The sequence below is a fragment of the Onychostoma macrolepis genome, chromosome 22, assembly GCF_012432095.1.
Source record: "Onychostoma macrolepis isolate SWU-2019 chromosome 22, ASM1243209v1, whole genome shotgun sequence".
NCBI classification, from domain to species: Eukaryota; Metazoa; Chordata; class Actinopteri; order Cypriniformes; family Cyprinidae; genus Onychostoma; species Onychostoma macrolepis.
Genome location: NC_081176.1, coordinates 2,077,866 through 2,090,365, shown reverse-complemented (window position 1 = coordinate 2,090,365; position 12,500 = coordinate 2,077,866). Strand labels below are relative to the sequence as shown.

Genomic DNA, 12,500 nt, shown 5'->3' with positions numbered 1-12,500 from the left:
TCCATCCACACCATCACTGTCAGACAACACCACCTACACACACACACGCACACACACACACACACACACACATTAATCAGGCATGTAATCAGCTAGAGACAAAAAAAAAAGGAAAATCTGACCACGCCCCAAGCCACACCCACAGGCCACGCCCCCAACACTTATTATTAAAAATATATATTTTAGCACATTAAAAGACATCTTATGTTGTAATAATACATACTATTGTCTTGTAAAAAATAAAAAGCAGCATTTAATAATCATGATAACAACATAATATGATATATTGTAATAAAGTCCTATAATATATTATAGTAAAGTATATAGAATTGTTATTATTATTAAAGTACCTGCCAAAAGTCTGGAAACATTTCAATTAAACGATTTTGAAAAATATCTTCTGCTCATCAAGGCTGAATTTATTTGATCAAAAAGTTTAAAAAACGGCAATATTGTGAAATATTATTACAAATTAAAAAAAAAATTTTTCAATTTTAATATAAAATGTAATGTTATTTCTGTGATGCAAAGCAGAATTTTCTTCATCATTACTTCAGTTTTCAGTGTCACGTGATCTTTTAGAAATCATTACAATTTATTCGACTCAAGAAACATTTCTGATTATTATTAATGTTGAAAACTATTTTGCTGCTTTGTATTTTGTGTGGAAATGGTGATACACTTTATTTTTCAGGACTTTTTTATAAATATAAAGTTTAATTAACAGCATTTATTTGCATTGATCAAATATATTAATTAAATGTGTTAATGCATTTATTAAATAGAAATCATTTTAAATGTCTTCACTCACTTTTTATCACTTTAATGCATGATGAATAAAATGATTAATTTCTCTAAGTGGTATCATTGTTTCCACAAAAATATTGTGCAGCACAACTGTATTTAACAGATGATAACTTATAACTGTCCTGCAGGTGGCGCCGCGAGCTCGTGCAGCGCTCTCAGCACCAGTGCCTCCATGATGTTTTTAACAATCTTTTGTGCGATCATGCAGTAACCAACCAGTGAAGTGTGTGTGTGTGTGTGTGTGTGTGTGTTGTACCTGTGTGATGTCTCGGAGTGTGTTCTGCAGTGCTGCAGTGTGTTTCTTCAGTGAATGAACTTCAGTCTCCTCAAGAGTCCTCTGATCCTGGCATCACACACATCTGATGATCAGGCTTCACATCACATCTACATTGCTTCGGTGTTGCTATGCCTGATCTGTGATTGGTCGCTTTACCAGTCTAAGTGGGCGGTTCTTCACCAGCAGAGATTATAATGTGAACTAGACAAAAGCTAATCTGATGAGTGTGTGTGTACCTGTAGTTTCCTGTTGAGTGTTGTGACTTCCTGTTCTCTGTCGTCCACACGAGCTTTGAGACGCTCCAGCTCTCTCACTGCATCCGCAAGCCTGACACACACACACAGTTTTAAACAATTTAATCAATAAACGTTAACCAGCACTTACAACACTCCAGACACTAACTAACGGTGGTTAACTAGTCCAAAACTGAGATTATTAAAGACCTTAACCAGCCTCATTACACAGGGCTCCCTTCAGACCACTAGTTAAGTTAGTAAGCGTGTAGTTGTGCGCAGTGACGGACCGTGTGTTGAGCTCGGCTCTCTCCGAGTCGCTCCTGGCCTGCAGGGTCATCATCTCCGTCACCGTCTCTCTGAGCTGCTGCTCCAGCTGCAGGCGCTGAGCCGTCTCTCTCTCCAGCAGCAGCGCAGACCCGTCCTCACGGCGGCGCAGATCTGCGCAGACGCTCACGCACTGCAGCTGCACGCTCTGCGCCGCGCTCGCCAGCTCGTTACGCACCTCGCACAGATCCCTGACGGACAGACAGACAGAGACCGTCAGTGTTTACCGCGCCTCAGCTGTAGAGTAGTGTGGGTGCAGTGACGCGCTCCGACCTCTCGGTGGCGCTCCTCAGCTCGCACGCGTGTCTGCGGAAGCCCACCACCTGCCTCCAGAGCGCTAGCAGACGGCTGTGCTCGCTGCTGAAGTAACTGTGGAAAGACTGAACGAACGCACCGCGTCAAACTCTGCCACTTTTCAAATGGGTCCCAGTAGCTGCGTTTCCATTACCCTTCAAATCGCGCAAATTGAAAATATGGAAACGCATCAATTTCGTTTTTACGCTCGCTTGAGGTGGTTTTTCAGACAATTCAAAAAAGGAATATTTCACAAAACTGCAATGGAAATGTTTTTTTTTTTTCGCATTTACAGGTCACATGGCGTACGTAAAAAGTCATATGATCATTCTTCAATGTACTATAACCTCACTGTAAAAAATAAATGGTTGAGAAAACGTTAAAAAAAATTACGTTTTAGTCGCATAACACTGGTTAATGGAAACGCCATCATTTCACAATACTTTTTTAATTGACATTTATAAAATATCACTAGTTTTGCGCAAATCTGTAATGAAAAGGCAGCTAGTGATGCAGACGGCCACACCCACCTCCTCCTCTCTCCTCCAATCAGACTCCCTCTGCTCCAGCTCCTCCCTGGCTTTGGTCCAATCAGCTGTGAGTCTGCGGATGTCCTGGCTGAGCGCCTCATTGGCCAGTCCGGCCTGCTCCAGCTGCTCCCGCAGCATAGCGTTGACGGCGGATAGGCCGCTGCTCCTGCACACACGCAAACACGTTTAGCACACGCTTGCGCTGCAGATTCACAGCGCGGCGTTAGTTCAGTGAGTGGCGCACCTCTGCTGTTCCTCCTCCAGCCGGATGAGGGCGCTCTCCAGCTCGCTGCTCGGCTCATCCTCGTCCCGCCGGTGACCGTTACTGCTGCCCTCACACTGACCCTAAACACAGATTAGTTACGGATTCCAAATTACATGACAAAAATCATACTTCGTAATGTAATCCATTACGTTACACATAAGTACTTTTAGATTACTTATGACCTAACTCGTTTATCACATTGATTTAAATAGGATAATTAATAAATTAATTACGTTTTAGTTGCATTACATTGGTTAATGGAAACATCAACATTTTTTATCGCCATTTATAAAATATCGCAAAGGTTTTGCACAAATCTGTAATGGAAGCCTGCCTATGAGACAGGAAGTGTGGCACTCACGGTCGATTTCTCCAGCAGCGTCTGTTCGAGATCCGCACACTTCTTCTTGTACTGGAGGACCTGCACAAACATAAACACACGAGTTCTGTCCGAGAGAAGCAGGCGCAGCGAGAGCTTTAGATGCGGTGTTTGCGTTACCTTGGCCTGTAGTTTCTGCACGAGCTGCGCTTGTCTCTGCTGCCCCTCCTGATACGCCGTGAGTTTGCGTTTATACGCCGCCTGCTCCTCGTCCAGACGTCTGCGCAGATCTACGTTCTGCTGCGCTAAACTGCGAGACTCGGGAGAGTCGCGTCCTTCCTCGCCCGTCTCCAAATGCAGCACCTGCTCCAACTGAACACACAACACAACTACCGCTGATTACAACACAAAAAACCCTAGCAATTATGTCATACTTATAGGCAACAATTCAAAACAAGCTCCTATCTAACTCGTTTCTGCAGAATTGTTACTGAATTTCAAATTCAGCAAAAAGTAGCTTCACATAATTATGACATTATCAGTCACTGGTGTCACTTAAGAACGCTTGCGCACATTCTGAGTAATTAAGATAATTAATTTGTAATGACCCAATAATTCATTAAATCAATCGTACCTTTGGGGATTTAAGAGAAGTCTGAGTCTTTTCTTACTTTAGGAAGTTAATTACGATGATTTTTAGGAAGATTCTTTTCAAGAATTTGAATTCTTATTGAGTTTTGTCTAAAGAACAATCTTGCGAAAAAATTTTTTTAAATTTTTGTAATACAAAATACTATTACGTTTTTTCTTAAGTTAGAAAAGCTAGAATAAAATGGTGGTTAAGAAGTTTTTTCCATATGAATTTCTGGCAAATCTGACCCCTGATCACGAGCTGCTCGTGTGTAAAAGAACACAGTGCCGTGTTTTCTTCTAAAACACACCACATTTAATTATTTAATAAAATGCAGCAACCATAAAACAGCTCCCAGGCGACCTCCATCACAGGTAAACATTTCCTGTTCAGACTGATGGTGAAACCGTCGGAATAAATCACAGCCGTCCAGATGGACCCTCATTGTTTACAGTCGTCATGGCAACATGCCACTCCACTACATTCCACTTGCCGTTACTACGGAGATGGGTCGACCTCGCCGAGAGCCAGACAAAAGATCGAGCGTGTATGTGTGTGTGTGTGTGTGTGTGTGTGTGTGTGTGTTCACACCACATGGTAAATGTGTGACTGACCGTCAATCATCTCTCCTGATCTAGAGCCGATCTAGAGACTGAAAGTAAAGTTCTTTCTGAAGAACTAGACTATAAGACGTTCTTTAATGAACTTAAACAGGTTCTCCAAATGATTCTTTCATGTCAGTGTGTGTGTGTGTGTCTCACTCTCTCGCTGATGGCGCTGTATTTGATGGCCAGCTCATCTCGTTCTGCTCGACTGTGAGCCAGAAGATCCTCCACGCGACTCAGTTCTGTCTGCAGAACCTGGTTCTCGTCCTGAAGAGACAGACCCGACGACATGCCTCCAGCTGAAACACAGACAGACAGACAGACAGATATCAGACAAACAGACAGACAGACAGACAGATATCAGACAGACAGACAGACAGACAGACAGACAGACAGACAGATATCAGACAGACAGACAGATATCAGACAGACAGACAGATATCAGACAGACAGACAGATATCAGACAGATATCAGACAGACAGACAGATATCAGACAGACAGACAGATATCAGACAGACAGATATCAGACAGACAGACAGATATCAGACAGACATCAGACAGACAGACAGATATCAGACAAACAGACAGATTTACATTTACATTTAGTCATTTTGCAGACGCTTTTATCCAAAGCGACTTACAATTTGGGGAACACATGAAGCGATTCATCTTGAAGAGGCAATTCGACAAAGGAAGTGCTTGTAACACCAAGTCTCAGGCATTGTTTAAATAAGTACAAGCTAGCAAGGGAAGGAATAAGTAAGGAGAAAGATTTTTTTTTTTTTTTTTTTTTTTATGTAGGTTGAAGTCAAGTAGTGTCGAAAGAGATGAGTTTTCAGCTGTTGCTTGAAGATTGACAGGGATCCAGTACTCCGAATATGGGTGGGAAGATCATTCCACCAGCCAGGAATGGTGAACGAGAATGTTCTGGAGAGTGATTTTGAGCCTCTTTGTGATGGTACCACGAGGCGCCGCTCACTAGCAGATCTCAGACTTCTGGAGGGATGTAGATTCTTAATAGTGAGTGCATGTAGGCGGTGCTGAGCCTGTGGTTGTTCTATGAGCAAGCATCAGTGTCTTGAACTTGATGCGAGCTGCGATTGGTAGCCAATGCAATGAGATAAAGAGAGGTGTAACATGGGCTCTTTTGGGTTCCTTGAAGACCAGTCGTGCCACCGCATTCTGAATCATTTGTAGAGGTTTGACTGTGTTTGATGGAAGTCCAGCCAGAAGAGCATTGCAGTAGTCCAGCCTAGAAATGACAAGGGCCTGGACAAGAAGTTGTGCAGCATGCTCCGTCAGAAAGGGCCTGATCTTTCTGATGTTGTGTAGTGCAAACCTGCAAGATCGAGCAGTCTTTGCAATGTGGTCTTTGAAGGTCAGCTGGTCATCAAAGATTACACCAAGATTTCTGACCGAAGTTGATGGGGTAATTGTTGATGAACCTAACTGGATCGTGATGTCATGCTGTAGAGTTGGAGCGGCAGGAAAGACAAGAAGCTCAGTCTTTGCCAGGTTGAGCTGGAGGTGATGTTCTTTCATCCATGCCGAGATGTCTGACAGGCAACCTGAGATCCTTGCAGCTACCGTTGGATCATCTGGTTGAAAAGAGATAGAGCTGTGTGTCATCAGCATAGCAGTGGTAGGAGAATCCATGTGCCTGTATGATGGGACCCAGTGATGTAGTGTATGTGGAGAAGAGGAGGGGTCCAAGAACCGATCCCTGAGGAACCCCAGTGACCAGTGTATGTGTTTTGGATACCTCCCTCCCAGGCCACCCTGAAAGACCTACCAGTGAGATAGGATTCAAACCAGCGAAGTGGAATTCCAGCGATGGCCAGTGATGAGAGAGTGGAGGAGTATCTGATGATTGACAGTGTCAAACGCGGCAGATAGATCCAGCAGAATGAGGACTGATGATTTGGAATGGGCTTTGCACCGCAGGGCTTCAGTGACCGAGAGAAGCAGGCGCAGCGAGAGCTTTAGATGCGGTGTTTGCGTTACCTTGGCCTGTAGTTTCTGCACGAGCTGCGCTTGTCTCTGCTGCCCCTCCTGATACGCCGTGAGTTTGCGTTTATCGCCGCCTGCTCCTCGTCCAGACGTCTGCGCAGATCTACGTTCTGCTGCGCTAAACTGCGAGACTCGGGAGAGTCGCGTCCTTCCTCGCCCGTCTCCAAATGCAGCACCTGCTCCAACTGAACACACAACACAACTACCGCTGATTACAACACAAAAACCCTAGCAATTATGTCATACTTATAGGCAACAATTAAAACAAGCTCCTATCTAACTCGTTTCTGCAGAATTGTTACTGAATTTCAAATTCAGCAAAAGTAGCTTCACATAATTATGACATTATCAGTCACTGGTGTCACTTAAGAACGCTTGCGCACATTCTGAGTAATTAAGATAATTAATTTGTAATGACCCAATAATTCATTAAATCAATCGTACCTTTGGGGATTTAAGAGAAGTCTGAGTCTTTTCTTACTTTAGGAAGTTAATTACGATGATTTTTAGGAAGATTCTTTTCAAGAATTTGAATTCTTATTGAGTTTTGTCAAAAGAACAATCTTGCGAAAAAAATTTTTTAAATTTTTGTAATACAAAATACTATTACGTTTTTCTTAAGTTAGAAAAGCTAGAATAAAATGGTGGTTAAGAAGTTTTTCCATATGAATTTCTGGCAAATCTGACCCCTGATCACGAGCTGCTCGTGTGTAAAGAACACAGTGCGTGTTTTCTTCTAAAACACACCACATTTAATTATTTAATAAAATGCAGCAACCATAAAACAGCTCCCAGGCGACCTCCATCACAGGTAAACATTTCCTGTTCAGACTGATGGTGAAACCGTCGGAATAAATCACAGCCGTCCAGATGGACCCTCATTGTTTACAGTCGTCATGGCAACATGCCACTCCACTACATTCCACTTGCCGTTACTACGGAGATGGGTCGACCTCGCCGAGAGCCAGACAAAAGATCGAGCGTGTATGTGTGTGTGTGTTCACACCACATGGTAAATGTGTGACTGACCGTCAATCATCTCTCCTGATCTAGAGCCGATCTAGAGACTGAAAGTAAAGTTCTTTCTGAAGAACTAGACTATAAGACGTTCTTTAATGAACTTAAACAGGTTCTCCAAATGATTCTTTCATGTCAGTGTGTGTGTGTGTTCACACCACATGGTAAATGTGTGACTGACCGTCAATCATCTCTCCTGATCTAGAGCCGATCTAGAGACTGAAAGTAAAGTTCTTTCTGAAGAACTAGACTATAAGACGTTCTTTAATGAACTTAAACAGGTTCTCCAAATGATTCTTTCATGTCAGTGTGTGTGTGTGTTCACACCACATGGTAAATGTGTGACTGACCGTCAATCATCTCTCCTGATCTAGAGCCGATCTAGAGACTGAAAGTAAAGTTCTTTCTGAAGAACTAGACTATAAGACGTTCTTTAATGAACTTAAACAGGTTCTCCAAATGATTCTTTCATGTCAGTGTGTGTGTGTGTTCACACCACATGGTAAATGTGTGACTGACCGTCAATCATCTCTCCTGATCTAGAGCCGATCTAGAGACTGAAAGTAAAGTTCTTTCTGAAGAACTAGACTATAAGACGTTCTTTAATGAACTTAAACAGGTTCTCCAAATGATTCTTTCATGTCAGTGTGTGTGTGTGTTCACACCACATGGTAAATGTGTGACTGACCGTCAATCATCTCTCCTGATCTAGAGCCGATCTAGAGACTGAAAGTAAAGTTCTTTCTGAAGAACTAGACTATAAGACGTTCTTTAATGAACTTAAACAGGTTCTCCAAATGATTCTTTCATGTCAGTGTGTGTGTGTGTTCACACCACATGGTAAATGTGTGACTGACCGTCAATCATCTCTCCTGATCTAGAGCCGATCTAGAGACTGAAAGTAAAGTTCTTTCTGAAGAACTAGACTATAAGACGTTCTTTAATGAACTTAAACAGGTTCTCCAAATGATTCTTTCATGTCAGTGTGTGTGTGTGTTCACACCACATGGTAAATGTGTGACTGACCGTCAATCATCTCTCCTGATCTAGAGCCGATCTAGAGACTGAAAGTAAAGTTCTTTCTGAAGAACTAGACTATAAGACGTTCTTTAATGAACTTAAACAGGTTCTCCAAATGATTCTTTCATGTCAGTGTGTGTGTGTGAGTGAGTGTGTGTGTGTGTCTCACTCTCGCTGATGGCGCTGTATTTGATGGCCAGCTCATCTCGTTCACAGACAGACAGATATCAGACAGACAGACAGATATCAGACAGACAGACAGACATCAGACAGACAGACAGATATCAGACAGACAGACAGATATCAGACAGACAGATATCAGACAGACAGACAGACATCAGACAGACAGACAGACAGATATCAGACAGACAGACATCAGACAGACAGACAGATATCAGACAAACAGACAGATTTACATTTACATTTAGTCATTTTGCAGACGCTTTTATCCAAAGCGACTTACAATTTGGGGAACACATGAAGCGATTCATCTTGAAGAGGCAATTCGACAAAGGAAGTGCTTGTAACACCAAGTCTCAGGCATTGTTTAAATAAGTACAAGCTAGCAAGGGAAGGAATAAGTAAGGAGAAAGATTTTTTTTTTTTTTTTTTTTTTTATGTAGGTTGAAGTCAAGTAGTGTCGAAAGAGATGAGTTTTCAGCTGTTGCTTGAAGATTGACAGGGATCCAGTACTCCGAATATGGGTGGGAAGATCATTCCACCAGCCAGGAATGGTGAACGAGAATGTTCTGGAGAGTGATTTTGAGCCTCTTTGTGATGGTACCACGAGGCGCTCACTAGCAGATCTCAGACTTCTGGAGGGATGTAGATTCTTAATAGTGAGTGCATGTAGGCGGTGCTGAGCCTGTGGTTGTTCTATGAGCAAGCATCAGTGTCTTGAACTTGATGCGAGCTGCGATTGGTAGCCAATGCAATGAGATAAAGAGAGGTGTAACATGGGCTCTTTTGGGTTCCTTGAAGACCAGTCGTGCACCGCATTCTGAATCATTTGTAGAGGTTTGACTGTGTTTGATGGAAGTCCAGCCAGAAGAGCAGACATCAGACAGACAGACAGACATCAGACAGACAGACATCAGACAGATCTCAGACAGACTGAAGTGCTGGATGTGTGGATCTCAGTGACGGAGTGCTGAAGGTCTGAGGAGTCTCACCGCCGTCGCTCAGGTTTCTGGAGACGATCTCTCGCACACGGGCCGGTAAACTAGCCGCAGGTTCATCTGGAGAAGATCCTCGAACCGTCAGCCACTTCTCCTCGGACAGAACGCTCTCCTCCAGCCTCTGACACACACACACACACACACACACAGAATGCTATTATGTCCCAGTGTGTGTCTGCAGCAGATGGTCTCAGTGGTGATCTGCTGTATATTTAGATCAGATCAGAACACACACCTGCGGAGTCACTAATGCCACAACATTGAAACAACATTAAACCAACACAACTCAAGCACACTCTGTAAAAAAAAATGTTTTTAGGATTTTTGGAGTAGGTTTTACAGAGAAAATTTCAGTCTCTCTACTTTTATGTTTACGTTTGCTAATTTTTTAAATGTTTAATTCAATGTAGGCTATTCTTTCCCGTTTCTTTGTAATTATTTTGTGAAATTATTAGTAATTTCCATATGAAAACTGATTTTACACCTAATGTATGTGTGTTGTTATAATAATGCAGAAGTAAATAAACGCACTGCACCTGAATCACCGCCTCGAGTTTGGACTCGGTCGGGTTCTCAGAAGCGCTCATGACGAACTCGCGACTTCAGAAGCATCCGGATCAGACGGAAAATCCGTTAAAATTTAAATCACAGAACTCGCGCCGCTCGGGCGTTCGAATCACGCGGACTTTCGCGCGTTTACTAACAGAAATCCACTTCATAAACGAATCCTGATAATAATCCAGTTATTCCGAGCTGTCCCGATCAGACCCGCGAACACACTGAGAGAGAGACGGAATGAGAGAGAGACACGCAGATACAGGGGGGGAGAGAGAGAGAGAGAGAGAGAGAGAGACGGAATGAGAGAGAGACACGCAGATACAGGGGAGAGAGAGAGAGAGAGAGAGAGACGGAATGAGAGAGAGACACGCAGATACAGGGGGAGAGAGAGAGAGAGAGAGAGCAGGAGGCTTTAATGAGATTGACTGAGATTATATGCGCAGTTTTCAAAAGAGAAACTGAAACGGCGACAATAAACTCATAAAACACCTACAATAAACTAACTCATAAAAAAGAAAGAAAGCTGAAATAAAACAACCAATAACATTTATCAGTCCACACTGAAACAGTACTAACTACCCCATCACCATGACAACAGCCCCATCAACACACAGTAACTATCATCGGCAGAGATTACGATTATTAATTTAGGAATTACTCAAAAAGTTTATATATTTAATATATCCCGAGTCGATTCTTCTGATTAATATGTTTAACTGGTTGTTTTCAGTATTTGTGGCGTTCAGGAACTAAATCTCTGACAGGAACTAACTCTTCTCTTCCACCGCCCGACATCATCAAACCCTTCACAAATACAGGTGCTTTTATAACATGTTGGTTTTTATATTCTAGTTCATCTTTTTGAGTACTTATTTTTGTACGTACATCTTTAAACACACGTCAAACACGTCACACAACAAAACCCCAGAAACCTCCGGCTGCATAAACACCCGAGACTCATGACACGACGCTTTACAGCAGAATTAATTAACATATAATGTTAATACACTCATAACAAGCGATCGATCGCATTTATTAATATTTCACTCGTTCATCCGCGAACACGTTAAACACAAATCACGGCCGAACGGGGAGCAAATCACGCGGGATCTTACCGGCAAAATGGCATTAATTCCGCATTAAACACGCTTTATTCTCTGCATGGACGTGTTTGTGTGGTAATGTGTGCGTGTTTGTGTGTGTCTGGACTCTTTCCGGGGTCACACCTACTTCCCGCGCATATAAAAGACCCCGAACTGAAAGAAGAATCGGGATTTACACACAAAACCCGGGATTCGCTTCAGATATTAGCACACAATACTACTGCAGACGTGTACTTCTGCGTGTTAAATAACACTGACCAGCACGAGAACGACTGAACTCATTAAGACATCTGATTCAATAAATTAATTCTAATCTGTGCATATATTCATTTTGCTTAATGTTTAATAGAACAGACAGCTTATGTACAAACTCACCTGACAAATCAGTAGCTCTCATTCACACCGGAAACTACAACAGAACGCAACCATGGTAACACCACACGCTCATGTTTATTTACTTATGCTAATGAGCACATATGTATGGAGCCCGTTTCCGTTACGCAAAAAAAAAGTAAGTAATTGCAGCTTTTTATCTCACAATTCAGATATTCCTTCTCGCAATTGTGAGTTTAAATCTCGCAATTCTAAAAATGTGAGATGTAAACTCAGAATTGCGAGATATAATATCGTAATTGTGAGAAAAGAATTGTGAGGTAAAAAGTCGCAATTACCTTTATTTTTTACTTTATAGCGAAAAAAAAAACAATTGTTCTAAGTAAACTCAGAATTCAGATTTTAAAAAAAAGTTAGAATTGCGAGATAAAAAAAAGTCGCAATTACCTGGCTTTCGTACATGTCACATACTTGCTATAGTTTGACATAATTATAGTAACTTTAAGCAAATAAAAGAAAACACACATGAATGATTTTACCTGAGAACGTCAGCAAGTGGAGGTTGTGTCACATTTAGCGCCTTATTTTAAATTATAAAATTGAATGAATCAGTATACTCCAAAAAATAAACCGTATAGCTGACACTGTATTCAAGGAAAAGGTTTATTCATATATATAAATGTGTATATATATATATATATATTTAAACCATCATTTGTACATTCTACAGGTGTTTCATAAAGGCACTTGAAGGAAAGATTCAGACTTTAATTACTGACAATATCAAGAATAAATCTGTAATCGCCTGGAAAAATAAAGCGAATAAAGTCTGGGGTTAGTTAAAAATATATAGTGTGAAAAATCATCTGCTAATAAACACATAAAACAAACTCTTCAAATCCTGATCTGAGTGGAAATAGCAGTCTGAGTCAGAGAGGTCACATGACGCACAGATAAAACAAGAGGAACGTTAAAAGAAACGAAAGAAATCC

The 12,500-nt window shown here is 41.8% G+C and overlaps 2 protein-coding genes across 5 annotated transcripts in view; both read right to left on the bottom strand.

Moving 5' to 3' along the window:
- The window catches only part of LOC131531368 (rootletin-like), a 31,410-nt gene extending 20,106 nt beyond the window's left edge, over window positions 1-11,304 (bottom strand). The window contains exons 1-12 of one of the 4 annotated variants that reach the window (XM_058762075.1): window positions 11,188-11,304; window positions 9,509-9,635; window positions 4,445-4,587; window positions 3,233-3,424; window positions 3,095-3,154; window positions 2,713-2,813; window positions 2,469-2,634; window positions 1,918-2,024; window positions 1,608-1,835; window positions 1,321-1,411; window positions 1,064-1,150; window positions 1-33 (exon numbers count right to left, since the gene is read on the bottom strand). The exon at window positions 1-33 is cut by the window's left edge and continues 126 nt beyond it. In XM_058762075.1, the coding sequence (XP_058618058.1) occupies window positions 1-33; window positions 1,064-1,150; window positions 1,321-1,411; window positions 1,608-1,835; window positions 1,918-2,024; window positions 2,469-2,634; window positions 2,713-2,813; window positions 3,095-3,154; window positions 3,233-3,424; window positions 4,445-4,579 (1,200 nt within the window). In that variant the 5' untranslated portion in view covers window positions 4,580-4,587; window positions 9,509-9,635; window positions 11,188-11,304. Of the gene's footprint in view, window positions 34-1,063; window positions 1,151-1,320; window positions 1,412-1,607; window positions 1,836-1,917; window positions 2,025-2,468; window positions 2,635-2,712; window positions 2,814-3,094; window positions 3,155-3,232; window positions 3,425-4,444; window positions 4,588-9,508; window positions 9,636-10,050; window positions 10,321-11,187 lie in introns of those variants that run through there. The other 3 variants (XM_058762072.1, XM_058762073.1, XM_058762074.1) reach the window with 3 other exon arrangements.
- Window positions 11,305-12,152: 848 nt separating this feature from the next.
- The window catches only part of necap2 (NECAP endocytosis associated 2), a 5,793-nt gene continuing 5,445 nt past the window's right edge, over window positions 12,153-12,500 (bottom strand). The window contains 1 exon segment of the mRNA XM_058762077.1: window positions 12,153-12,500. This exon segment is cut by the window's right edge and continues 512 nt beyond it. The gene's annotated coding sequence lies outside the window, so the exon portion shown is untranslated.